This window comes from Magnolia sinica, chromosome 1, assembly GCF_029962835.1.
Source record: "Magnolia sinica isolate HGM2019 chromosome 1, MsV1, whole genome shotgun sequence".
Lineage (NCBI taxonomy): Eukaryota > Viridiplantae > Streptophyta > Magnoliopsida > Magnoliales > Magnoliaceae > Magnolia > Magnolia sinica.
The window spans coordinates 134,347,734-134,375,360 of record NC_080573.1 but is presented as its reverse complement, the minus strand read 5'-3'; the positions used below and the strand labels follow the sequence as shown (position 1 = coordinate 134,375,360).

The 27,627-nt window shown below is 39.8% G+C and overlaps 1 protein-coding gene across 4 annotated transcripts; it reads right to left on the bottom strand.

Moving 5' to 3' along the window:
- Positions 1-1,838: 1,838 nt before the first annotated feature.
- LOC131218746 (kinesin-like protein KIN-14I) lies at positions 1,839-27,048 on the bottom strand. Of its 4 annotated transcripts, none has more exons than XM_058213520.1 (25): positions 26,909-27,048; positions 26,580-26,712; positions 26,106-26,458; positions 25,381-25,453; positions 24,913-25,041; positions 24,463-24,701; positions 24,005-24,332; positions 22,465-22,564; positions 22,130-22,311; positions 21,887-22,002; positions 21,629-21,731; positions 20,891-21,043; positions 20,643-20,789; positions 20,340-20,531; positions 17,074-17,238; positions 16,779-16,952; positions 16,215-16,355; positions 15,777-15,971; positions 15,499-15,625; positions 15,202-15,404; positions 14,889-15,071; positions 14,393-14,488; positions 14,007-14,204; positions 12,662-12,933; positions 1,839-2,294 (listed from the first exon to the last, which is right to left on the bottom strand). In XM_058213520.1, exons 3-25 carry the CDS (start codon positions 26,276-26,278, stop codon positions 2,102-2,104), a joined length of 3,882 nt encoding a protein of 1,293 aa, XP_058069503.1. In that variant the 5' UTR covers positions 26,279-26,458; positions 26,580-26,712; positions 26,909-27,048; the 3' UTR covers positions 1,839-2,101. The 4 variants fall into 4 exon arrangements, with proteins under 4 accessions (XP_058069503.1, XP_058069495.1, XP_058069484.1 ...); XM_058213512.1 differs by having other exon boundaries at positions 26,580-26,626; positions 26,909-27,034; XM_058213501.1 differs by lacking the exon at positions 26,580-26,712.
- Positions 27,049-27,627: the final 579 nt, after the last annotated feature.

Genomic DNA, 27,627 nt, shown 5'->3' with positions numbered 1-27,627 from the left:
GTGGGTCATGTAACTTTGATGTACGTTGAACCGTTCGTACAACTCGCAGAGCGTCAGCGCTTGTCTTCGCACGACACGTTCCTACACGAGCTATATAGCTGGTGTGTGGTTCACCCGCCTATCGGCTTCCCTCACCTGAGAGATAGCTCGTACGGAGGCGCGCAGTGGGCGGATGTATTTTCATTCTACAGGTGGAATGGGCCGGGTACGCCCAATGGGTACCCGAACCCGGGCCAACATGGCCGGGTCTGGGTGCAACTAAATGAGTATGGTTGTGTGTTTGGGTATAAATTAAAGTCCGATCAATATGTGGGCCAGGTGTGCCACATCCCAACCCATCCCAAACTCATTTATTTTACATATCATATTATATAAAATGTATGTATGCTTGATGGTCCAATGTAATTGAGATAAGGCTTAGTTGATAAAGATGATGATAACAATGTGGAATGCTTTAGTTAATATATAATTAGAAAATTACTAATTAATAAAAACCAATAGCATTAGGTATTCCCGGACACTTATTTGTTTACACTGAACCAGTGGATATTTTTCACTTCTAAAATACCCACCAATCCGATAGTCTGATAATGAAATAAATCCAACTTTCAGTTCATGATACATCCAAACGGGGATACAATTTGGATAGTTTAATTTGAATTAGTTGTACAACGCGTATGCAGTTCCTAAGTGCCTGCGATATCATCCAACAACAGAGGATGCAGCCTGTAAACAAAAGCTCCGTGAGGCTCATCATTTTGTCAGGCTGTAAACAAAAGCTCCGTGAATTGTGATCAAAAGACACACAGGTGAATCTTTATGTTCGGGGTCATGTCATAAAATGAGCTGACGAAATGGATGGATCGGTTTTATGACATGACCCCAAACATAAAGATTCAAAACTCAAGTGGGCCACATGACCAAGGACTGAATGCCTACTATTGAAACTTTAACGGTTTCACAGAAGTTTTTGATGAGGATTATATTCGTGTTTTCCATTTATCCAGGCGGGAATCACCTTATGAAGGGATCGATGTCATCCAAACATGACCGTGGCCCAGGAAGGTCTCAACAGTGGTGGTCTCCATCCCCACTGTTTAATGTGGTATGTGACCCACTTGAGTCTTGGATCTCCCTCCTGTTTGGGCTCAAAAAGGGTTACAGGGGAGTTGTGTAACCCCTGTTTACAGGCAAGTCACTGTCTACAGAAGTAGAACAAGCACATTCAGCCATCTAAATAGACATCAATCCAAATATCCAAGTACAAAAGGGGCACCATACTCTGATGTCTAGGTCCCACTGCCCATCGGAACCAATTACAGTATGGGCAGCCACCTTTCTCTACACTTATGTACCATCATCATTTTACACTAAAAAGTCCAACTAGTAACCATAAATCGCCTCTGAAGAGAATTGGTCATGGGAGATTTATTTTTAAAAGCTTTCAAGTCACTTGGAAGTGAACCATAAATACAATTGCGTTTGGGGTAACACCAAAGATCAGAACTGCATTATAAGGTATAGTGCTTTTTCCTTTTTTTATTTTTTATTTTTTTTGACTTTTCCACCAGAGTAATATCCTACGAAACACAATGGTAAAAAATAAATAAATAAAAAATCCCACCAACTACATGGCCACAGGCACCCAAAAGCTTAGTACATAGAATTTTGACAGTTTTCAGACTGATAATATCATATAGCAAGCATAGAGAGGCAAATCTTAAGTTATTCTAATCAATGGCCCAATAGATACATGGCTGAAACAAAATAGGCAAATGAATATCTGACAACGATTAAGCCATCCTTACCTTCTTTTTCTATAGAATCAAATGCAGATAAAGACAGAAAGATTGCCCTTTATAAATTAACAAAGTTCACTTTACATGTTACAACCACTGTGTATGTATTGACAAACTAAAGAAACCTCCTATGTATAAAAGGCAATGCATGGTACCTCCTCTGTATACCAATGTGAATATTTTCAAACCAACAGTCCCAAATGAACAAGGCAAGACTAGCATCTGTAGAGAAGAAACCTGAGTGATGCCACACATTCTAAATATGCCACCTGATAGACCACCCTCATTCCTCCAAACGATAGTTACATGGAATAGGGGCTGCTGGTCCTCTCTCTCATCGGGGGTTCTTCTTGGATCTCTTCCAGTTCTTCATCGTCCCCCCTCTTTCCCGCCTGTTCCTTCCAGTAAGCCACCATCTTCTTTAAACGGGCGACTTCCTTTGAGGATACGTTCTTGCTCGGATCATTCACGATTGAACGCACTCTCGATGCATACCTGAACCAATGTGAGAAGCAACTTCATGAGACGAAATCCTGTTTTATAATGGGTATGTTACCGCCAGACACAAACGAGAGGCGCATTGGAAATAATCTCCTAAGAAACTCGACAATATAACATGTGGTAAAGTTACCATCTAAAAAAAACTAAATACGTAAAAACCATGTTAAATAAAATGGTCAAGTAATTGAAGAGTGGATGGCTGAAGTTGGGGAGGAGACAGATTCACCACCATCAATGTTTTGATCTGCTAAAAGGGAAGTATTACAGACAAATTTGGGAACAGAAAAAAAAAGAAAAAGAAAAAAGAAAAAGGGGGGGTGGGGTGGATTTGGTCAGTGTATTTAGAAATTAGTAGGTCTCATTGGGTGAAGCAAAGAGACCCCCCATGACCTGCAGGATCCCAGCCACATCAACCAATGAGATATGCAGGCTTCCAAGTTGATGCGGACACAGGTGCATTCAAGGTGTACCAACGAAGAAATCGCCAACCACAAGTGCCATCCTTGTGGATAGGCGAATATTGAGGAGCTGAAGACCTTTCACATGTGATTGGACATATAGAAGACCCCACTTAGGGAAGACACATGTGAAGGAAGATTGGAGAAAGAGGACCGAGCGCCCAAACTTTCCTATACTTATGTTATTTGCACGTTTTTTGACTTAGTTAGCGGTCTTTTAGTAATCTTATATCTTTATTTGCTTATCCTAGGGGTATTTTAGTAATTTTATGTCTTTATGTGCTTATTTAAGTGGGGTAAAGCCCTAAACACGAATTTCAACTATTGATGAATGAAAAGCAAACCCTTTGGTTGCCTCCTTCCTCTCTTCTCTCTAATGGTGCTTCTTCTCTCCCCTTGATCTTCTTCTTCTAATTTCTTCTTGTGCCCCTCCAACTTCCTCAAGGTAATAACTTTCTTTCTTCTATTTTTTTGTTTTGGCTAATTCCTCTTCGATCAAAATCTTGAGAACCGATCTAAACCCTAAATCCCCAAATTCTCAAATCCCTAATCCGAGAAACTTCTTGGTTCTTCGGACTAGTGATCTTCATTGATCGATTGGGTGTGACCATGCAAGATCGGGAGGTCTCATCCTCGCCGGATCCAACCTAAGTAGTAATTGAATTCCATACTCCATGGTTGTAGTTATGGCCCGCTCCATTGCATGTTTCCTTTATGATTTTCTCAGTTATGATGATTATTGTTAGAATTTTAGATCATTTATTCCTTTTATTTCCGCTGTTTAATTATCTCCATGAGCATGCATCATAATTAGGGCTGTCCTGCGTCAAATTTGGTATCAAAGCCTAGGCTTGCATGGTTTTTGTCTAGATCGAGTTATCAAATTAGGGTTTTGATTTTTAGGTTTAACTTGGGAAAGTTTCAAGTTTAGAAAGTTTTCAATTTTCGAAACTTTCCAATTTTAGAAAGTTTCTAATCTGGAAAATTTTCAGATTTGAGTTGTTTCCTGTTTCAACTTAATTGTGTCAGTTCATAGTAGTTTTGCATTCATCGCATTCATCTTGAAAGTCATAACACCTAGTAGTCTAGTTAGGTAGAGTTTGGTTCAAGTCTTCATTGTATGCCCACGAGAAGAGGTAGAGGTTTCGGACTTCAACCTACCATGAATAACGAGCAGTTATCTGAGCAACTTGCTCAATTGATACAAAAGATAACCGCCCTAGAAGCGAGTCAAAGGCGTGAGTTTGCCCGCCTTGAGAACCAAATTACCACCACCATGACTAAGGTGGAGCAACTAGAGGCGTCCCAAAAGGAAAACCCCGCTGTAGGGGAAGATGCGCACTCCCAAGTGGAAGGAATCATTGAAGAACGTGCTGCCACACGTGGTGGTAGTGAGGATAGAGATCGTGGTAACGGTCGTGGTGTGGTGCGAGAGGCACGAACCACATGTGGTCATCAAGACCGTTATGATCCAGATGAGCGTGCGATGAAGAGTGTGAGAGTTGAGGCCCCGAGTTTTGATGGACGCTTGGATCCCAAGGCATTCCTTGACTGGGTTGCTGACATACTCCATGGTTGTAGTGATGGCCCGCTCCATTGCATGTTTCCTTTATGATTTTCTCAGTTATGATGATTATTGTTAGAATTTTAGATCATTTATTCCTTTTATTTCCGCTGTTTAATTATCTCCATGAGCATGCATCATAATTAGGGTTGTCCTGCGTCAAATTTGGTATCAAAGCCTAGGCTTGCATGGTTTTTGTCTAGATCGAGTTATCAAATTAGGGTTTTGATTTTTAGGTTTAACTTGGGAAAGTTTCAAGTTTAGAAAGTTTTCAATTTTCGAAACTTTCCAATTTTAGAAAGTTTCTAATCTGGAAAATTTTCAGATTTGAGTTGTTTCTGTTTCAACTTAATTGTGTCAGTTCATAGTAGTTTTGCATTCATCGCATTCATCTTGAAAGTCATAACACCTAGTAGTCTAGTTAGGTAGAGTTTGGTTCAAGTCTTCATTGTATGCCCACGAGAAGAGGTAGAGGTTTCGGACTTCAACCTACCATGAATAACGAGCAGTTATCTGAGCAACTTGCTCAATTGATACAAAAGATAACCGCCCTAGAAGCGAGTCAAAGGCGTGAGTTTGCCCGCCTTGAGAACCAAATTACCACCACCATGACTAAGGTGGAGCAACTAGAGGCGTCCCAAAAGGAAAACCCCGCTGTAGGGGAAGATGCGCACTCCCAAGTGGAAGGAATCATTGAAGAACGTGCTGCCACACGTGGTGGTAGTGAGGATAGAGATCGTGGTAACGGTCGTGGTGTGGTGCGAGAGGCACGAACCACATGTGGTCATCAAGACCGTTATGATCCAGATGAGCGTGCGATGAAGAGTGTGAGAGTTGAGGCCCCGAGTTTTGATGGACGCTTGGATCCCAAGGCATTCCTTGACTGGGTTGCTGACATACTCCATGGTTGTAGTGATGGCCCGCTCCATTGCATGTTTCCTTTATGATTTTCTCAGTTATGATGATTATTGTTAGAATTTTAGATCATTTATTCCTTTTATTTCCGCTGTTTAATTATCTCCATGAGCATGCATCATAATTAGGGCTGTTCTGCGTCAAATTTGGTATCAAAGCCTAGGCTTGCATGGTTTTTGTCTAGATCGAGTTATCAAATTAGGGTTTTGATTTTTAGGTTTAACTTGGGAAAGTTTCAAGTTTAGAAAGTTTTCAATTTTCGAAACTTTCCAATTTTAGAAAGTTTCTAATCTGGAAAATTTTCAGATTTGAGTTGTTTCCTGTTTCAACTTAATTGTGTCAGTTCATAGTAGTTTTGCATTCATCGCATTCATCTTGAAAGTCATAACACCTAGTAGTCTAGTTAGGTAGAGTTTGGTTCAAGTCTTCATTGTATGCCCACGAGAAGAGGTAGAGGTTTCGGACTTCAACCTACCATGAATAACGAGCAGTTATCTGAGCAACTTGCTCAATTGATACAAAAGATAACCGCCCTAGAAGCGAGTCAAAGGCGTGAGTTTGCCCGCCTTGAGAACCAAATTACCACCACCATGACTAAGGTGGAGCAACTAGAGGCGTCCCAAAAGGAAAACCCCGCCGTAGGGGAAGATGCGCACTCCCAAGTGGAAGGAATCATTGAAGAACGTCTGCCACACGTGGTGGTAGTGAGGATAGAGATCGTGGTAACGGTCGTGGTGTGGTGCGAGAGGCACGAACCACATGTGGTCATCAAGACCGTTATGATCCAGATGAGCGTGCGATGAAGAGTGTGAGAGTTGAGGCCCCGAGTTTTGATGGACGCTTGGATCCCAAGGCATTCCTTGACTGGGTTGCTGACATGGACCACTACTTTGAGTGGTATGGCATGTCAGAAAACCGTCAAATGCGGTTTGCTAAGATGAAGCTTGTGGGTCAAGCCAAGCTCTTCTGGACCAACACCGAGCGTAGGGTAGAGAGAGTTGGTAGAGCCCCTATCACACATTGGTATGAGATAAGAGAAGTTGAAGGAGAAGTACCTTCCTCTCTAATACCGTCAGAAGCTCCTTGACCAATGGCAATCCTTACGCCTAGATCATTTATTCCTTTTATTTCCGCTGCTTAATTATCTCCATGAGCATGCATCATAATTAGGGCTGTCCATGAGCTTGCATGGTTTTTGTCTAGATCGAGTTATCAAATTAGGGTTTTGATTTTTAGGTTTAACTTGGGAAAGTTTCAAGTTTAGAAAGTTTTCAATTTTCGAAACTTTCCAATTTTAGAAAGTTTCTAATCTGGAAAATTTTCAGATTTGAGTTGTTTCCTGTTTCAACTTAATTGTGTCAGTTCATAGTAGTTTTGCATTCATCGCATTCATCTTGAAAGTCATAACACCTAGTAGTCTAGTTAGGTAGAGTTTGGTTCAAGTCTTCATTGTATGCCCACGAGAAGAGGTAGAGGTTTCGGACTTCAACCTACCATGAATAACGAGCAGTTATCTGAGCAACTTGCTCAATTGATACAAAAGATAACCGCCCTAGAAGCGAGTCAAAGGCGTGAGTTTGCCCGCCTTGAGAACCAAATTACCACCACCATGACTAAGGTGGAGCAACTAGAGGCGTCCCAAAAGGAAAACCCCGCCGTAGGGGAAGATGCGCACTCCCAAGTGGAAGGAATCATTGAAGAACGTGCTGCCACACGTGGTGGTAGTGAGGATAGAGATCGTGGTAACGGTCGTGGTGTGGTGCGAGAGGCACGAACCACATGTGGTCATCAAGACCGTTATGATCCAGATGAGCGTGCGATGAAGAGTGTGAGAGTTGAGGCCCCGAGTTTTGATGGACGCTTGGATCCCAAGGCATTCCTTGTCTGGGTTGCTGACATGGACCACTACTTTGAGTGGTATGGCATGTCAGAAAACCGTCAAATGCGGTTTGCTAAGATGAAGCTTGTGGGTCAAGCCAAGCTCTTCTGGACCAACACCGAGCGTAGGGTAGAGAGAGTTGGTAGAGCCCCTATCACACATTGGTATGAGATGAAAGAGAAGTTGAAGGAGAAGTACCTTCCTCTCTCATACCGTCAGAAGCTCCTTGACCAATGGCAATCCTTACGCCAAGGGTCAATGTCTGCCGCTGACTACATCGCTAAATTTGAAGAGTATGTGATGCGATGTGATATCCGAGAAGACCCTCTAGTAACGCTCTCGCGTTTTAAGATGGGCCTTTGTGCGGATCTTCAGCGCGAGCTTATCACTCAGCCCTTAACGGACTTAGATGAAGCATATCAAGTCGTGCAGGAGTTAGAGCAGTATCTGAAGGCTCCTGTCGTTCGTCGTTTTGAGTCCCGAGACTCCAATACTAGATCTAGTTCCCAAGGAACTAGACCTAATATTGGTAATCAACCTAGGGCACAGGCGACCATTCCGCCTAGGCCTAAGGAGGACAAGAGCAAAGGGGTTCTTGGTGCCGGTCCTAGTAACATGAGCCAAGTGAGGTGCTATGAGTGTGGTAACCTTGGCCACATGTCTAATCAGTGTCCTACGAAGAGCCGTGGGAGAGCCTTAGTTATAGGCGAATCCCACGAGGGTGGAGATGACCAGGGTGATTATGAAGTTGAAGAGTATCACCCTGAAGGAGGACTTACTGATGAAGAAGTGGATGGAGAAGCAACGCTTGCAATAGTCAGGCGTGTGTTATCTAGAAGTAGTGCTGACTGGCGTCGAAGCACTATCTTCTACACTATTGCCAAGTGTGGTGAAAAGAATTGTAAGGTGATAGTGGACAGTGGAAGTTGTCAGAATGTGATTTCCACTAGCACCTTAGATCGCTTAAAACTGAAATCCACACCTCATCCAGACCCGTATAAAGTTTCTTGGGTTGACAAGACATCCCTACCTGTCACCCAACAATGTCTAGTCCCCATCGAGTTTGGGTCATACAAAGAGTCCCTGTGGTGTGATGTTTTACCTATGGATGTGGGGCATGTTATCCTAGGTAGACCGTGGCTATTCGATAATGATGTCACGATCTTTGGCCGTTCGAATGCGTGTACTTTTATGTATAATGGTAAAAAGATCAAACTTAATCCCATGCCACCTGAGAATACACTAGGAAAGAAGAAGGATGAGAAGGCAAGTGAGCCTAGAGAAATGGGGAAATCCAAACCTAAGTCTTTACATATAATCAGCGCAAGAGAGTTTGAAAAAGAGGCTAAGGAGGATTCTATGGTGTATGCCCTTGTGGCTAGAGAAATTACACCTGAGGTTCCATCAGAGTTGCCCTGTGAGGTGATCTCGGTCCTGAAGGAATACAGTGATGTATTTCCTGAAGACTTACCGAATGAGTTGCCACCGATGAAGGACATACAACATGCCATTGATCTTGTCCCAGGGTCTACTCTACCGAACCTTCCTCACTATAGGATGAACCCTACAGCGCATGCAGAGTTAAAGAAGCAAGTTGATGAGCTTCTGCAAAAGGGTTTCATCCAAGAGAGTATGAGCCCGTGTGCCGTGCCTGCATTGTTGACGCCTAAAGAAAGACGGCACATGGCGCATGTGTGTGGATAGCCGTGCCATAAACAAAATTATCAAGTATAGGTTCCCTATACCTAGACTTGATGATATGCTTGACATGATGGCCGGTCCACTATATTCTCTAAGATAGACCTCAAGAGTGGATATCACCAAATTCGTATACGCCCAGGAGATGAGTGGAAGACGGCGTTTAAGACGAAAGATGTGTTGTATGAGTGGTTGGTCATGCCCTTCGGCTTGACTAACGCACCCAGTACTTTCATACGGGTGATGACCCAAGCTTTGAGGCCGTTCATGGAAAAATTCCTAGTGGTGTACTTTGACGATATTATTATTTATAGTACCACTAAGGAATCACACCTTGAACATTTAAAGAAGGTCTGTAGTGTCCTTAGGAAGGAAAAGTTGTACGCTAATCTTAAGAAATGTGCATTCATGTCTAACCAAGTTGTGTTCTTAGGATTTATAGTGTCATCTGAAGGGATGCGGGCAGACCCTGAAAAAGTCAGGGCCATAGTTGAGTGGCCAGAACCAAGGAACATTCATGAGGTGCGAAGTTTTCACGGCCTAGCAACTTTTTATCGTCGGTTCATTAGGGGTTTTAGCACGATCATGGCTCCCATTACCGAGTGCATGAAAAAGGGAGAGTTCGTGTGGTCTAAAGCCGCCGTCAAGGCTTTTAAAGAAATTAAGGGCAAGATGATGGAAGCTCCTGTCATGCGTCTACCTGACTTTTCTACAGTCTTTGTAGTAGCGTGCGATGCGTCTGGTGTCGGTATAGGTGGAGTGTTGAGTCAAGAAGGACACCCAGTGGCCTATTTCAGTGAAAAACTGAATGAGGCAAAACAAAAATACTCCACTTACGACAAAGAATTTTATGCGGTAGTGCAATCCCCGAGACATTGGTGATACTACCTCCTACCATAAGAATTCGTTTTGTTTTCTGACCATGAGGCTTTCAGATATTTGCATTCTCAGAAGAAACTCAACCCAAGGCATGCCAAGTGGGTAGCGTTTCTTCAGGAATATTCGTTTGTTTTGAAACACAAGGCCGGGGTTGAAAACAAACCGGCGGATGCCCTTAGTAGGAGAGTGGCGTTGCTCAACTCTTTGAGTGTAGAGGTAGTCGGATTTGAGCAATGAAAGATGAATACCCCATATGTCCCGATTTTGGGGGTACTTACACGTCGCTCTCTAGTGACCAACAGCATATTATGGGTGGATATGTTCTTAAAGATAACTTTCTTTTCAAGGGAGACAGACTTTGTATTCCCGTATGTCCCTTCGTGAATTCCTCATCTGGGAGCTTCATTCGGGAGGGATAGCCGCCATTTTGGTCGTGATAAGACCATTGCCCTCGTGGAAGATCGTTTCTATTGCAAGCCTCAGCGAGATGTAGCCAAAGTTTTAGGGCAGTTTCGATCAACCGGCAAAGCAAAGAAAGCAAAATCTTGGGTTGTACACGCCATTGTCAGTGCCACATGCTCCGTGGCAGGACATTAGTATGGACTTCGTGCTCGGGCTTCCCAAGACTATAAAAAAGCACGATTCCGTTTTTGTCGTTGTGGACCGTTTTTCTAAAATGGCGCATTTCCTCCCATGTTCGAAGACGTCAGATGCGTCTCATGTTGCTCGTCTTTTTTTTGATGGTGTGGTGCGTCTCCATGGGTTACCTAAAACCATAGTGTCTGATCGTGATGTTCGATTTACTAGCTATTTTTGGAAGACACTGTGGCACATTATGGGAACTCATTTGCAATTTTCTACTGCTTACCACCCACAAACAGATGGTCAAACTGAAGTGGTAAACCGTAGCCTTGGAAATCTTCTACGTTGTCTAGTGGGTGAACATGTTAAGACTTGGGACCTAATTTTACCAACTGCTGAACTTGCTTATAATGGGTCAGTTAATAGATCTACAGGGTTGAGTCCTTTTGAAATTGTAAGTGGTTATAAACCTAGAATGCCCATAGATCTCTTACCTATGTCTGTTACCCAAATCTTCTGAGTCAACCGATGCATTCGCACGCCATATTCATGATTTGCATACACATATTAGACAGCGGTTAAATAAGAGCAATGATGATTATAAAGTTTTAGCTGATTCTCATCGTAGAGTGCAAGAATTTCAAGAAGGAGACTATGTAATGGTGCGAATAAGGCCAGAGCGATTCTCTCAAGGATCTGCAAAGAAATTACAAGCGCGTAGTGCTGGACCATTCAAGATATTACAAAAGGTTGGGTCCAACGCGTATCGGGTTGACCTTCCATCTGAAATGAGCATTAATCCAACTTTTAATGTGGAAGATCTAGTCCGTGCCCATACTCCCATTGTTGATACATCATCCCTTTCATGGCCTTTTTCTGAGTTTGCTACCCAACCCCATCCACCCCCACCACCACCCAATACCCAAAAAGAAGCAAATGAGGAAATCTTGGATGACGAGATAGTATACACGAGAGATGGGGGTTTACAAAGGTATCTTGTCAAGTGGAAGAACAAACCATCGTCTGAATCTACGTGGCTGTCGGGCGACGCATTGCAGGGTATTGATCCAGATCTACTTGAGCGTTACAAAAGTTTCAACTCGTCGGGGTCGAGTTTTTCTCACCCGAGGGGAATTGATGCGGACACAGGTGCATTCAAGGTGTACCAACGAAGAAAGCGCCAACCACAAGTGCCGTCCTTGTGGATAGGCGAATATTGAGGAGCTGAAGACCTTTCACATGTGATTGGACATATAGAAGACCCCACTTAGGGAAGACACATGTGAAGGAAGATTGGAGAAAGAGGACCGAGCGCCCAAACTTTCCCATACTTATGTTATTTGCACGTTTTTTGACTTAGTTAGCGGTCTTTTAGTAATCTTATATCTTTATTTGCTTATCCTAGGGGTATTTTAGTAATTTTATGTCTTTATGTGCTTATTTAAGTGGGGTAAAGCCCTAAACACGAATTTCAACTATTGATGAATGAAAAGCAAACCCTTTGGTTGCCTCCTTCCTCTCTTCTCTCTAATGGTGCTTCTTCTCTCCCCTTGATCTTCTTCTTCTAATTTCTTCTTGTGCCCCTCCAACTTCCTCAAGGTAATAACTTTCTTTCTTCTATTTTTTTTTGTTTTGGCTAATTCCTCTTCGATCAAAATCTTGAGAACCGATCTAAACCCTAAATCCCCAAATTCTCAAATCCCTAATCCGAGAAACTTCTTGGTTCTTCGGACTAGTGATCTTCATTGATCGATTGGGTGTGACCATGCAAGATCGGGAGGTCTCATCCCTCGCCGGATCCAACCTAAGTAGTAATTGAATTCCATACTCCATGGTTGTAGTGATGGCCCGCTCCATTGCATGTTTCCTTTATGATTTTCTCAGTTATGATGATTATTGTTAGAATTTTAGATCATTTATTCCTTTTATTTCCGCTGTTTAATTATCTCCATGAGCATGCATCATAATTAGGGTTGTCCTGCGTCACAAGTCCACACACCGCATAACCAGTTCTAAAGAGGGAATTTTGTCAAGGTCAACTTAATTTCACTGGGGCCTCAGCACCTAGTTGTAGAAAAACCATTGAAATTGATTGACTTAGAAGTCAAGATGTTCATTGACTCAATCAAAGTCAATTACAGAAGTCAAAAGATCATTTCTGACTCAACTAGAAGTTTTCAGTGATCGTGATAGACCCCCAGCACAACCAAAGGCAAGCTGAATCCGGTTGATTGGTTCAGCATATTTACCAAGACAGCCTTCTGTTTATTTCATGACTTGTCAAGTTTTAACTATACTGAGAAATTAATCTTTCCCTTGCTGCTTTTTAAGTTCACCTAGTGCAATTACGATTTTGTGAGAATTGAAAAGATGAAAAGATGCTTACATTAGAGAATTGTGGGTCTCATCCAAGTTCGACTCAGCAGGAGAGACATTGACAAACATAAGTGTTTTAGCATTGCCACCAAGGGAATCACTCATTAGCATAGTCAACTTGTGATTCCTGTAAGGTATATGCTGTCCATCTGATGATAAAGCACTGATCACATCCCCGAGGGCTGAAAGAGATTTGTTGATGCTTTGTGCTTCTTTCAATTGATGTCCACAAGAGCCCGATTTCTTCACCCTTTCAGAACCAGCAAGATCCACAAAACTAAGCTGTACACAGGAAAGATTATATGAATTGGTCAAAATCTCAAATTTTAAATCGAGTTTGCAAGTCAAGAAACAACATCAATCACATAGTCCAGTGGTCGTATAGATGAGTGTACACACACACATACATACATATATGTGTGCCCAATCCACACACACATGCACATGCACACACACACACACACACACACACACACACACGCACACGGGCACTGTGTGTATGTATATAATGATTACCTGAACCAAAGCATATACACATGCATGCACACAAACGCACAATAGTGGAGCAACATAAAGTAGACTTCAATTCAATCATTTGGCACCAAAGGTTATCCATCAATGGATCATTCAAATAAACCTCATGCATTTCCATGCTACAAGCAGTAAAAAAATGGAAGCTGTCATGCTGGTTCCTCTGTTACTCATATAAACATGCACTACATGACCTGTAGCCCCAAAAGCGTACCACCAAGCTAACAAGACGTCACTAATTTTTATTTTTATTATTAAAAAAAAAAAAAAAACCCGGCAACATGGTTTCATGTGAGAGATGATGATTTCTTTATTGGCACATGATGGTTGAGGACACAAAAAAAAAAGGCCACTGGAAAAGGCAAACCAAACTGTCGCATGGCAATAAGACACAAGGAAAAAGTAAATATTGCTTGGGTATTGCTATCATGATAAAAATATATCAAGTTTCATCCATAGAGGCAAGAATCTTCTACTTAGGGTCTTGCTCCTGCATCAGAATCTAGCAATCGGTTGTAACTTGCAGCTTTGGGTCTTAAAATAGCTTATTTTGCACATTTATTGCAGTTTCCACTTCCATAGCAGCTCCCATGTTCTACGTTTCCAATAACTAAGGTTCCATCACAACTTGGATACATTAGCTTCTAAAGAACTAAACTCACCAATAGCAACATTACAACTTACATGAAGCTGAAGCATGTCAACTTATCCAATGTTATGAACAAGGAATGCTTGGCTAAAGTTCTGTAGTGAACCACTGTGACTAATCAATTAGCTATTATGAGAGACAATATTAATGAAATGATTAATATGTGATATGTTACCTTTCCTCTGGAAAGAGATTGTGTTTGAAGGTTAGTGCTTTCTATAACAATTGAAAGTATCAAGTGTGATCTTGAGCTCTCTTCATTCATTCGAGTCCCAGACATGTGTCGTTGCTCAGTCCCTCTCAAAATAAGAGCTCTCAAATCCTCATAGCTTGAAATAGATACAACTGTCGTGTTCTCTATAGCTACCATCCCCTAGGGGAAAAAAACTCATTAGCAAGAGCCATATGTGACAGAAAAAAGAAGGAATGAAACTCAAATTCGTCAAATAAAGAAGGCAGATCTTTTGAAATCAATTTTCTTCTCTGTCTAGACGTGTGAGAAGCATCTAGTGAAAATAGAATTATCAAGCATCTGTTGGTCAAGTCGACAAGGAAAATCACCTTTAGATCTTTTTTAATTTCTAGTTTCAAACGCTTTGCACTCTTTGGTAATAGAAGATCTACTAGTGTATCTTGATATATCTCCACCATATATGCCTGCATTACTCCATCAATGATGTCACATGACTATGAAAAGAACTGAATTAGCACCAAAAGAGTAAATTGAAAAAGACAGCATTGCAGGTACACTTTTGTATAATGATGGAAAGAAAAAAGAAAAAAGGATCAACCGTTGTCCTGTAACAAGAGTCTTCCCTCTTCAGGGGTGTTCAATAGGGCTAAGATGTTCTTGAGGGACTGGGAATCCTGATATCTTCTCCTGAGGATTTCCCAGCCTTTGGGCTGGTGTCCTAGTTGCATTTCAGTTTAGTTTTTTCTTTTCTTCTTTTCTTTTCCTTTTCTTGTATGGTTTGTTTTGCTTTTGGCTCTACCTAATAAATTTGCTTTATCTCTCCAAAAAATAAATAAATAAATAAAATTTTAGTGTAAAAATTACCTTCAAAGAGAAAGTGAACTTATTGCTGTCATGCCTCACAATCCTGAAAAGCTCTGCAGTTGCTCTAGGGGTGAGTCCCGGGTTACTTTCAGACCCATAAATCGTGAATGTCTTTCCAGAACCAGTTTGTCCGTATGCAAATATGCAAACATTATAGCCATCAACAGCTGACTGCACTAGATACTGCATGAAAATTACAAGTTCAACATGGCTTAAGTACTACTAAAAACTAGAAAGCACAGAAAAAAAAATATGAAATGGCAAAGAATATAACTTCAATGTCTGTAACTCGTCAGATATATTAAAGGCATACTTTTGTGTCCTCAAAAACATCCTCTTGAGAAGCCGCACCATCAAAAACACGATCATATAAGTGTTGCTTTGGCTTATCATCCTTCCATGGATGTTCAATTGTAAACTCATCAAGACTTGAAAGAGCATTTCTCTCTTTATCAGCAATCTCCTTTCCACTAAGGGGTCGCAAGCGGCAAAATACTCTGATCTTCCCCTTCATATCTACGCCAATAATGTCCAGATATGTATGAGGTATTAATGATGAATAATCACCGGTTAGGCTTGACAAAATAATAAAAGAAAAGTCAATGTCAACCTTCAATGGTATTGAAATATCGCTTCCTTAAGATTTGTTCTTCCTTGTACAGTGCTTCTAATTCGACCAGTTGTGCACCTTGCTTCTTTAAAATTGCAGCAGTTTGTTCATTCTTTCTATCAATATCCTGATCGCATCAGATCTTCTTAGTTATAACAATTATGCAAAGAGGTGGAAATGTATGCAATGAAAAATTTTGTGTGGGTCATAAGAGGAGTTTAACATATTTATCATGGACCGGCAGATTAAGCATTAATAGTGGATATATGAAATGCTACCTCCTTCATTTCCCGAAGTTCCTGTAATTCCTTTAAACTATTTTGCAGTGTATCCAACTCCGTATTCATCATTGTAAGAGATGATTCAGCAACAGCCAATTCTTGTTTAGTCCCTTCCAGCTTTTTTTCCAGTTCAGTAATTTGCATCCTAAGTTCTTTACATTCTTTTTCGAAATTTCTTTCAAGAACTCCCAACTGCATTATAGTAGCAAAATGCGGACATCAGAAACATAGCCCTTCACAAATACCAAGGCAGGATTTGTTGCAACATCTTTAGCAAAAACAGTCACATATGCACAATAAACCCTGAATATTTAATAGTCCAAAGTTTCACATTTTGAGTTCAAATAAATCACAACAAAATTTTAATGAACTGAATGGAGAGAGTAAGCAATTGTGCTAGGAGCAATAAACAAAGGTACACAGTGTGTGAGATACCTCTTCAGTTTTCTTCTTCTCGAGCCTTGAAATTCTCTGCTCCAACAATAGTTTTTCATTTGCCAGTCCCTTACTGGTTTCTTCTGTTGCATGCAGCTCCTCTGTGCGTGCCTTCAGCTCCTCTTGAAGTTTATTTAATGCCTACATTTAAAGGCAAATCAGATATTGAAGCTCCAAACAATGTACGTGAAGTGATGACCATAGTTACTAGACTGAGAAATGGACACAGGAAATGAAGCAAGAAAAGGATGTGTGAAATGTCTTAGTGTACAATGGCTGTAGTAGCAGTTAGCTAGAAGTGGGAACTGGCAGCTAGAAACATAGATATTTGTGCGGAGAAACATGTTTCTTGGTAACTGCAGCAAAAATCAAAAGTCAATGGAACTTTCCATCGGAGGGTATGCTATACGTGGGAACTTAAAGCAACATAACAGAATCATCAAAAGGGTGACAATATCATCATGTTGCTATCAAGGTTACTGGCAAATCAGAAGTAGAGTTATCTAGCAACATAACAGAATCATCAACAGGGTGACAATATCATCATGTTGCAATCAAGGTTACCGGCAAATCAGAAGTAGAGTTATCTAATCTCCCAGAGTGCAATGCAGATTCTCCATCATGGTTACTAGATCCAAGTAAATACAGCCTTTTGGCACTGTTTTCTAAGGAAGAACAGCCTTTATTGCCCAGCTTTGCTAGCTTGGTTTCCATGACATTCTTATCCAGCAACGCAGCCTGATAAAATAGTATAAAAGAAATAAATAAAAAGTAAAAGCAGGTGTGAATAAGGAAGTAAACATCAAGTTTGAGGAAAGAAACAATAGCATAGCATGCCCAGAATAGGGACCGTACTCACCTGCAAAGCAGAATCTTTTTCCTCACATAATACTCTATGTTTATCACGGTCACAAATAACTTCTCGTAAGTTTTGCTTCTCAGATTGTAAGGAATCCTTCAGCCCTTGCAACTCTTCCTGCATTTCTAGTTCTTGCTTTTGCCTTTCAAGCAATTCATCCAGTAACTACAAAATATAACTTACTACATAAGTCTCAAACAAAAGGTCCAAGAGAAGAGAATAATGACCACTGCATTAGATGTCAACTCAACCGTGACATGGTGGAAACATGGACTAACAAAAGTAAATTTTTAGCACAACAAACAAAAGCAAATGGCAATCTTTGTGCCGCAGTGAACGCTAATATAGCACCGAATACATGAACCACAATACAGAAAGGATATAAACTTTTGGGAAAAAAATCTGGAATTGTTGGCTAAACATATAAGGTGAATTTTGAGCTAAAATTAGTAATGTTGAGAATTTACTAAAGAAGAAGGAAAAACGAAGAAGAAGAAGAAAAGAAAAAGAGAATGTGAGACGGTATCAATGATGATGATGACCAAAATAAATAACGTAATTAATAAATTAGGATTTTCCCAAAACACGGTGATCATGACATTAAAGGCATGTTTGATCAAACTTACTTTCAGCACTTATCATTGAATTTTGGTATTTTCAATCATTTTCCCTTGTTCAAGGCGTTTGGTAAATCCACACAATTAAGTGCTTAATTTCGATTTCCACTAAAAAATTGGATTTTTTCAGCTCCCCCCTCTTGACTTATCACTTAACGCGGTATGCAGTAAGTGATTTTATTCCATATCAGTACTTTAAAATGACAACAATGACCTTCCTCTTCTCAAAAAATGAAAACACTTACGGGCCACCTTATGAGGTCTGATCACAGATGTAAACCATTAATCTTTTAGTGCCCATCAAGCTCTTCGAAACGAGTGTCCACTCGCCCAGAACGAAGATCGGAGCACCGATATCTTGGACATTGAAGTTGGTGTGTTATTGTACATCCAGGCCACATGTGCGGTAATAATGATTTAACATTGGGACCCATTTTTCAAGGTGTTTCTAGACTCCTTTCACAAAGTGGACTGCACATTTTGTAATACTTATTAATAGCTTTGAAATAAGTGGTCACACATCCCGAACGAAGATTAAAGCGTTGAGATCTTGTACGTTGAAGTTGGTGTGTTGTTGTACCTCCGGGCCTCATGTGCAATAATATCGTTTTGACTTTGTGGATCAGTTTTCAAGGTGTTTCTAGACTCCTTTCGCAAAGTAGATCGCATGTCTTGTACTATTCATTGATAGCTTCAAAACAAGTAATTGCATATCCCGAACGGAGATCGAAACATTGAGATCTTATACGTCGAAATTGGTGTGTCGCTGCACATCAGGTTACAGTGCGATAATAACGATTTGACTTTATGGCCCAGTTTCCAAGGTATTTCTAGTCTCCTTTCAAGATGTGGACCGCACATCTTGCAAAACTCATTTATAGCTTCAAAATAAGTAGCTGCATGTCCCGAATAGAGATCTGAACGCTAAGATCTTGGATATATAAGATTGTGTGTCGTCATACATGCTGACAAATTTATTTTTTAATGTAAAATATGATGTCAACTGTTTGTATCCTATTTTTGGAATTTTGTCTCCTTTAGGAAATATGAGCCTTCCACGACGTTCAGCACTTCGAGCTCTAAGCAATCAAGGAGTTGCTCATCTTGATTGAGGCATGAATCCTAACGGAAACGGATGTTCAAGATGGTATGTTCCTTCAGTGGACCATATCTCCTTATCCGCTAAACGGATTTGGACAAATTTTAGTTTAGGTGGGTTTCTCGATGTGTTCTTCGAGATGGTCTAGTCAGATAGGATCATGCTTGACCAGATCCAGATAGATGAGATCGTGGCCATTCAATCTTGTTTTTGATAGACCTGATTCAATTCAAGTCAGATTGGGCTAAAAATTGTTCTCTAGCCCAATGAATACCCATTTAACACATCTAACAGTTTGAAACAATTAGATGACGGCCCAATCAAGGAGATGTAGGTCGTGAACGTCTAAGCCTGTTGCATGGTGAGATCAAAGGATGACCAATCATAATTAGCCCATATCCAAGCCCAATATTTGGGTAGTCTTGATTGGCATGGCACACCTACTAGATATCGAAGTCATTCATGAGATATTTGACGCATATCTCGCACGTGCGTCTAATTGACCTTCAATCTCTCCTTACCCGCAATTCACAATTGAACTTCCTAAAATAGTAAGGGTTAAAACTTATAAATTGAGTAACATTCTAATGCAGGGGCATTTTCACACTTGGCTCAAGTGGGGTCGCCTGTGGGATGCAGGGGCACACTCGGGGTGGGTGACCCATGCGATTTGGGGCCCACGGGGGAGGTCTCGTGTTCAAGACTCCTTAGCAGGGGTGATTAATGCGCATTTTACACCGAGCTCGAGTGGGGTAGTCCGTGGGATGCGGGGACACACTCGAGGTGGGCGGCCCATGTGATTTGGGGCCCACAAAGGGGGTTCGGCAGAAGTCCTAAACCCATGAGATGTGGGCCCTGGGCTATGAGATAAAAGGATTAATTCGCCATACTCTAACAGTTCGAGCTTTTAGAGCAAGTGGTTAATTGTCCTGCATCACATTCTCTTGCTAGAATGCACAAGAGAAAGTATTAAAATTTTATTATATTGGGCATTTAGTAGGATGGCAATAGCAGGTTTCATCTCATACTCTACAAAAGATAGAAATTAAGATAATATGGGCAAATATGACAGATTGCCAAGTTTTTGTGAAAAAAAAAAAGTGCTTATTTTTAGATATCAAGACTTTTTTCAAACAGATTTTTCAGTACTTTTTAAAATTCTGCACTTAAATTAATTTTCAGACCTTATTTTTCAGTTTACCAAAAGACGCCTAAGATGGAAAAAACTGCTAGACAACTTATACTTTGGTCCAGATTTATACATCAGAATAATTCTTTTAAGATGATCAAAACATTCATTTTAATCATGCTGATTTTAAGTTTAGAATCTTAGATAGGGACCTTTTAATATGCTAAATAAGCCTGATTATATCATTTAAGATTGAGCCTTACCTCATATTACATCATTAGGCTTACTAATTTACCATGTTAGATTTAGAATGGTATTTCTAAGGTTCATAACCTGTGACTACTTAATTAAAATTAAGAACGAATTGGAGCATTAACTTGCATTCCTAACATCTTCTGTTAGGACAACCTGAATTACATACCATATCCGCTTTCCTTTGAGATTCTTCAAGAGCTTTAGACAACTCCTTCATGCGTTTCTCATATACATCCAGATCGGGAGGCTTAAGAGTCTCTCCTAGAATAGAACCATTAGCAGCAGCACGTGCCTTTGAGTATCTGCGCAGCATTACATCATTTATATGTGTTTGAAAAGCAACACAAATTTCCTCCCCCTACAACATAATGGGAAAATGGCTAGTTTAGACATGCATGGATTAGCCAGTGCCATCTGAAAAGCCTCCTGAAGCCAAAAGCAATTAGCAAACATAAAGAGATGTTAAAACCTGCTTAGTTTCAAACTGGAATACATGAAGGACACCTGCAACCCTCATCTTAAAAAAGACGGCAGTGCTGCTGCTACCAAATTGCATAATGTCTCTTAGCTCAGCAGAATGCAAGTATTCCTTTGGAACTGGACGGAAGAAATGAAGCTGGGACAGTCAAGTGACCACATTCATTTTCAACAACAACGAGGCCACAACTGGAGACATATTTAAGGCATAGGGAAAATATTGGAGGAATTTTAACATACCCCACGTTTGTTGATGCCTAATATGATCCAACCGGGCAGAAGCCCTATGGGATCATCAATTTTTCGAACACCATAGAAAATTGAATTTCCATAAGGAAGATTTCTCAAGATCCGAAGGAAATGTTGCCTTGCATCGTCCTTTGAGAGGTGTTCCTGTGTGGCCAACAAAAGCTTCTTACAAGAGGGATCCAGAAAAGGATTATCCATATTTCAGCAGTATGCTTTTCTACTGATAGTTTTGGCAATCATACATGAGCTCAACCAGGAAAGAAATAGAAGCTCAGAATGCATGCCTCGACAGGAAATAATAATAATCTTGTACATCAACCTTACATCTAGAAAAAAAAAAAAAAAAAGCACAAATACATAAAAGTAAACAAAACAAAAAAACACGAGAGAGACAGCATAATACTACAGTCTCTCAGCAAAAAAAAAAGAAGAAGCAAAAGCTAAATTTTCTTTTTATTTGGTAAGCACAGATCAATCAAGGGGTGGGCCCAGAATCCCTGCATTCAAAGTTCTAATGAGAAATATCAACTGAGAATTGCCACATGAAATTGAAATCACAAAAGTTGGACAAGGGGAACCATACATCCAAGTTCCAGATAACTACTTTCTGGAATAAATTTCAAATGAATTTTTGAATAAAGATTACAATAAACCTAACTTGAAGGAAGCGAAATTTTAGATATTCCATGAATTCAACAACATTATTAGGTTTAGTTCTTCCAGACTAACCATCACATGGTAACGAGAAAGAATATCCAGCTCCCAGTCCCGTTTCACTCGTCTTATTGCAATTTGTCTAGGTAAGTATCTTTCAAGAAGTGATGTCCAATCACTGCAAAAAAAAAAAAACAAAAAAAAACACCTGATTATAATGATTAGAAAAACCCTAGCTTTAGAAAGTACAATATAATGTACAATTTCAAGTAAGACCAACAGGAAATAGCAAGTGAAGATAAGCCTATGCTCAGAAAACATAAAATTACTGACGTGCATGTTTCTGGACTCCCAACAAATCCAATCTCGACCAAAATTTGCAATGCAGACAACTGCACAGCATCATCCCTCCCAACAGGATAGTTCCCCAAAATATAATCACGTTGCAACTGGCATGGGAAAAACACAAATTACCATCAAGTACTGAATCTGAAACAGAGAAGATGAACTTACCACTTAAATCAAAGGGAAAGCCAAGATATTGCTTCAATCAACTGGTCACTACCTTACACTCACCTGCACATAAGACAACTGTAGAAACATCGGGTCCGCAACAGCTTCATCCGACTCACGAAACAACCATCTTTTGAATAACAATTTGCAGTGCAAAATCTCCCCTTTGCTTCGATCTTTAGTTGCCTTGAATCCCGACAACAAATCACCAATGTATTGATTGTCGTCTAATCCAATATATTCCTCTGTGACATGACAACACATTACTGCATTAACTGCCTTAGCAAATACTCATCTTCCAGACAATAATTACAAAGCACATAATATAAATTCCTCATCCTGCAAAAGATTCTTTTTGGCAAATGAATAGAACTCAAGAAAGTGATAAAAATTATTACCGTTGCCAAGGTCGGGTGACTTAGTACTAGTGACAACTTTTCGGCTTTCAAATAGACTGAAACTAGATGGTGCTGAAAGCTTGATGATCCCTGCAAGTTCCTGAAGCAGATGTAATTTCCATCGCTTAGCAATATAAACATTTTTTACAGAAAAATTTTTGCGACTGTAAGAAGGCAGTGACAAACAATAAATTTCACGTGAGAGGCATTACTTGAATACATATATTGTTAAAACATCCACACATCTGTAGAATAATATGATTGTTAATGACTATGCTCCACTTTATATTATTCAAAACTGCAAAGTGATTAACGCCAAAAGGAATTAACCTAATATGGCATAAAATAGCATTTGTGAAGCAACCCATAATGGATCCGGAACCCATTTACAGTGAATGTCAGCAAAACTCCAAAGAAAACGTTGGACATTCACATATTGTTAGAGAAGAATTTCTTTCTTTCTTAGGTTCGTTTATGTTAGCCCTTGTTCCAAGCAGGGCCTCATTAGGATGCTCCAGTTTAAGGGGGAGGAGTGTTGAAAGGTTGATAGTTGAATAAGGTCCATTGGGCCCAAGTCCATGTAATAAGGTCCATAGCAAGTTGGTATAGAAATGAGAAAAGTAGAAGAAAAGATGAAAAGAAGTGAAAGGGGAGAGAAGAAACTTAAGAAAAGGGAATTAAACTAGGGCTCATGTTCCCACTTTCCTCTTATATTATTTTATAAAATAGATGAAATTACAAAAGTGCCCTTAAGTAAATAAAAGTAAAATTACTGAAAATACCCCTTACACAAAAACTATGTTCCCAACACATCCCTCTCTCTCCCTCTAGATTAGCACAATGTAGCCGTTTAACACATATCAAGTTTAACAAAATGAAATTGGGATTTAAGAGGGCCCTGAAATAACAAGTTTAGCAGAATTACAACACGTAAAGCACATGAGCATAGAAGATCCTATACTTCTGGACACAGCACATGTGAAACAACTAATTGTTTGCTTTTATTTGTTACATTTTCTCTTTGGAATACTTTTTCAAATGAATGATTAACTTTAAGATAAATTGTAATTATCATGTTCTTTTATGTATCTATTACAATATAGTATTACAGTATAATATTATAATATAAAGATATGTACAGTGGAAATTCCCATAAATTTCTGGCACAAGGTTATGATGACGGTGATAATTTACATATTTCTGCTGACAAGTTGGCAAATCTAATTTCTAAAAGCCACTACTTCTGACACCCAATATCCATATCCAACACCTACATGTGTGTGTATCATGGTTAAATAGCTTGTATGTAGCCAATATTGATGCTTATCCTTCTGCATAATCCACAGACTAAAGTGTGACTCCGAGTACCCACATCATGCATGCCAACATCAACAATGTCAATATTTGAACAACTTACAAAGTTTAACATGCATGCATTAGAATAATCATGAGGTGTGCACAACGCGCCACTAGTGGATTGATCAAATGCAATGTCAAAACAAGAAAGTGAGAATAAAGGGGAAAAAATGTTTCGAAGTACCTTGACAGCATCAGCAACAGTTGTTGCCATGTTGTATGTAATTTCTTCAAAGGTCTCATCCAAGAAAAACACTATGGTCGTAAGCTTTCTACCAGTCAACAGAGCTTCAATCTCCTCATGTGCAGGAATTGTTTGCCTAGGTCCAGCCTTCATAGAATGCTTCAGAGCATCCCATGTATTCAATGCAAGGGTTTGGATTTCAGGATCAGCATTCACCCCATGGGCTACACAATGAACATACTCTGATAAATATCCCCCAATATCCTTACTAGGGGGCATGGAAGATGCACACAAATACATCAATTCCCAAGCTTTTATCAACCATTGCCTGTAGAAATAAATAAACCAACAATAGAAATTGAAACAAAGAAACCTACAATAAAGAAAGAGCATGCACAAAAAAGATGGGAATCTGCTCACATTGATGACGAGAACCCAACAGATTGCAAAGAGCATACCTGTCAGGATTATTGCGGGTTTGCTTTGAAATCTGCACAAAAAGTTCATCCCGTAGTTCTGGGCGCTTCAAAGCTTGCTTAAAAACTTTTCCAACGAGCTCAATCCTCTCTTCTAAGCTCAAAGGAACCACTCTATCCAACGAATCGACTCCCATATACTTCAAGATAATCTGGAATGATTTGATTGAACGACTTACCAGGTCACTGTTTATCTTAAGCAAAGAAGTTGGAATAGGGTCCTGTCAAAATTTCAGCATATATTTCACATAAGCTATGCACTGAATACAACAATAGTGATGAACATGACTATAAAGACCTTTAAGAACAAAACCCCCCCTTTTTTCCCCTGAGTTAAAAGTTCAAAAATCTAAAAGCCTTATGGCAATGTAAACCACCTTTATCCAGGTATTCTCAAATCAATGACTGCAATGAAATCAAATGGAGAAGTACCTTTTGGAAACACAGCATGTCCTCCAAAGTAAACTCTCGAACTTGAGGGCCGACAGATCGTTTAGAAAAAAACCCACGTCTTCCAGCAGATTGGATCTGCTTTTGCATGGATCTCAAAAATCCCTCTACCTAGAGAAGAGCAAGGTGATAGAAAGAAGATATGAAACCGGCAAAACATAAAAATAAAGCAAATATCAAAAGGAGTGGAAATGGGACCATAGTCCACAAGACAACTAAAAATTGGTCCTCTGGATCCCATTTGGTGGAAACAATGTGATCTAAATTGGAAATGATGGGATCCACCTATGTAACTGAGAATGGGTAGGTCACATCGTTTCTACCAAAGCTAGAAGCCTAGAATTAATATGGGTTGTCACTAGTCGAATAATTTCTACTGAAGGAGAAGACAATTCAATAAAATAAAGAGATAGCAGACAAAACTCAGAACCCTGCAGCCTATAGTCCCACCTGGAATCTATCAAGCAGAGGTATAGCACCAGCCAGCTCTGGTGGTACAGATATGGACAACGTCGATGGCATACTGCAAAAGGCCACAAGATTGTAAGTAGTGAATTATGGGTATGATACTACTTTGCATTTAATGTATTGCAAACACAGAAAGAGCTCCAAAACCTAAGCACTTGGTTTAAGGATGCATAAATGGGTAAAAGAACAGCTTAAGAAACAAATATGCTTGGAACCAATTCCAGTATCATGGGCGTAAAAATTACAACTGGACTTTTGTATTAGCACTAAGCATTTCATGACAAAATTGCTGGAAAGGGGACAGCATATCTCGGATTTAAGCAAGGCAGAAGGGAACTTGAAGAGATCACAAAATTTATATTATCGCAAAGTTCATCCGCAACAAGCAAATAGACAGAAAATTGCAATTTGGAACTGCATTACTTTACATGTGTGAATTCTGAATATTCCATCGCTTATAGAACAGAACAGTTGGAAATATTGCTAGCAGTTCCTACCACCTTCAATGGAAGAGCGCAAACTACCCTGTGCTTGCTTATGCAAAAATAAGAATTATCAAGATAAACTAAGCAAGAAAATCCTCTGCCATTAAAACTCTATAGATTTTACATGGGCCCACAAAATGAAAATGAAAAGACTGAGAACAGTGACCAGTATTCTACCAGCCTATGCATTATTGGAGTAATAAAAAGGGGAAGGGAACTTACGGAGTGGCAAAGTTGGAACCATCACTGTCATACTCGTCCTCATTTGAGATAACATCGGAATCATGTAAAGGGGTGCCATTTCCATTGCCATTGCTGGAGTTCAAGGAAATTCGACTCGTACTAATGCCCTGGGCCATCGTGGGCGGAGTATCAACTGTCAGTTTGATCGACATCCCCCTCCCCTCTAAATCCCCTTTCCCCTTCCCTATTCTGCTTTTGCTGTTTTTCTAGGACCCTTTACATCACCCATTTCACCTTTTTCAAAATATATATGTGTAAATAATAATATGATATCGTGCCAACCATTCAGTGCGCCAATCAATGCATGTACCATACACCCCTTCAGTCAAATCCTGTCAATTTAATCAGAAAAATAAAACAAAAATCAATCCTCACCTAAAAGAATTCCTAAAATAGAAAAGATAATGAAAAAGTAATATTTGCAGCTCCAGTCAGAAAAATATCAAATGTTACCAAGTCTTGGGGTGCGTTTCATGATATCTGGTGCAACCAAACGCGCCCTTAACCAAAAATTTTGAAAACGAAACTCAATCAAAACCCAGTCCGCGTAATGAAAAGATGGTAATTTCATTTCCCGACTGAAGATCTAAAAATTTTCAAAAAAAAAAAAAAACACTGAACAAATTCAATTGCTCGTTTAATGAAAATCACACTCCTACATTTTTTGCTAGAAGAAAAAGAGATCGATTCAACTGATGACGAAAATGCAAGATAATTCCAATGACATCGGCTGAAATGAAATGCGAATTGATAAGTGGAAAAAAAAAAAAAAAAAAACTCACCTGAAAATTTAGAAATCGACGAGTTTTCAAAAAGAAAAACTCGAGCCCTTTCAAAACCCTAGTTTTCTTTCTTCTTTGTCCGAAGTAGGATCTGCTCTCTCTCTCTCTCTCTCTCTCTCTCTCTCTTTAAAAGAAACGGGTGGGAGGGAAGGAGGGAGAGAGAGGGTCACGAGGATTGAATAATGAGTTCTTTGATACGCTGACAGAGTACGTGGATCCGCGCACGCGCACACCCATAATAGACACGTGCCATTCATGTAATTCAATCCAAATCGTTCAAATGTCGGGCCCATGGTGGATGGGTTATACTCCGAAAAATAAACCTACTTATACCCATCAGATGGAGGTCAAATGGGTAATAATCAACCAGTTAACAACATGTAATCTTTATTCATGGAATGGGCACAATATCTTATTAGGTAGACACTGCATATTAGGTGTGGCCCATCATTAGAACTGTTTAGATTGAATCTTGATGCTCCAAGTTTTTAATATTCATCCCTAGTCTCCACTTATAAATAAATAAAAAATATATAAAGAAAATATATGAAAGCTTCCGCCATTGTCTCATTTGGCTATACCCCGTGTGATGTGGCCCACCTTATACATTACCTAGATTGGGTTTTGATATTTTTCACAATAAATTACACTCTTCAATGATAAACAGAAATAAAAATAAATAAATAATATAATGAAAACTACCACATTATCAGTCAATA

Bases quoted from the DNA above. Each gene is read 5' to 3' on its own strand.
- LOC131218746 (XM_058213520.1), bottom strand. From the start codon at position 26,278: ATGTCGATCAAACTGACAGTTGATACTCCGCCCACGATGGCCCAGGGC. The intron at 25,042-25,380 runs GTGGGACTATAG...GCTCTTCTCTAG, and splicing joins CTCTGCTTGATAGATTCCAG to GTAGAGGGATTTTTGAGATC. The intron at 22,565-24,004 runs GTACTTCGAAAC...CATCTGCTTCAG, and splicing joins CTGTTGCTGATGCTGTCAAG to GAACTTGCAGGGATCATCAA.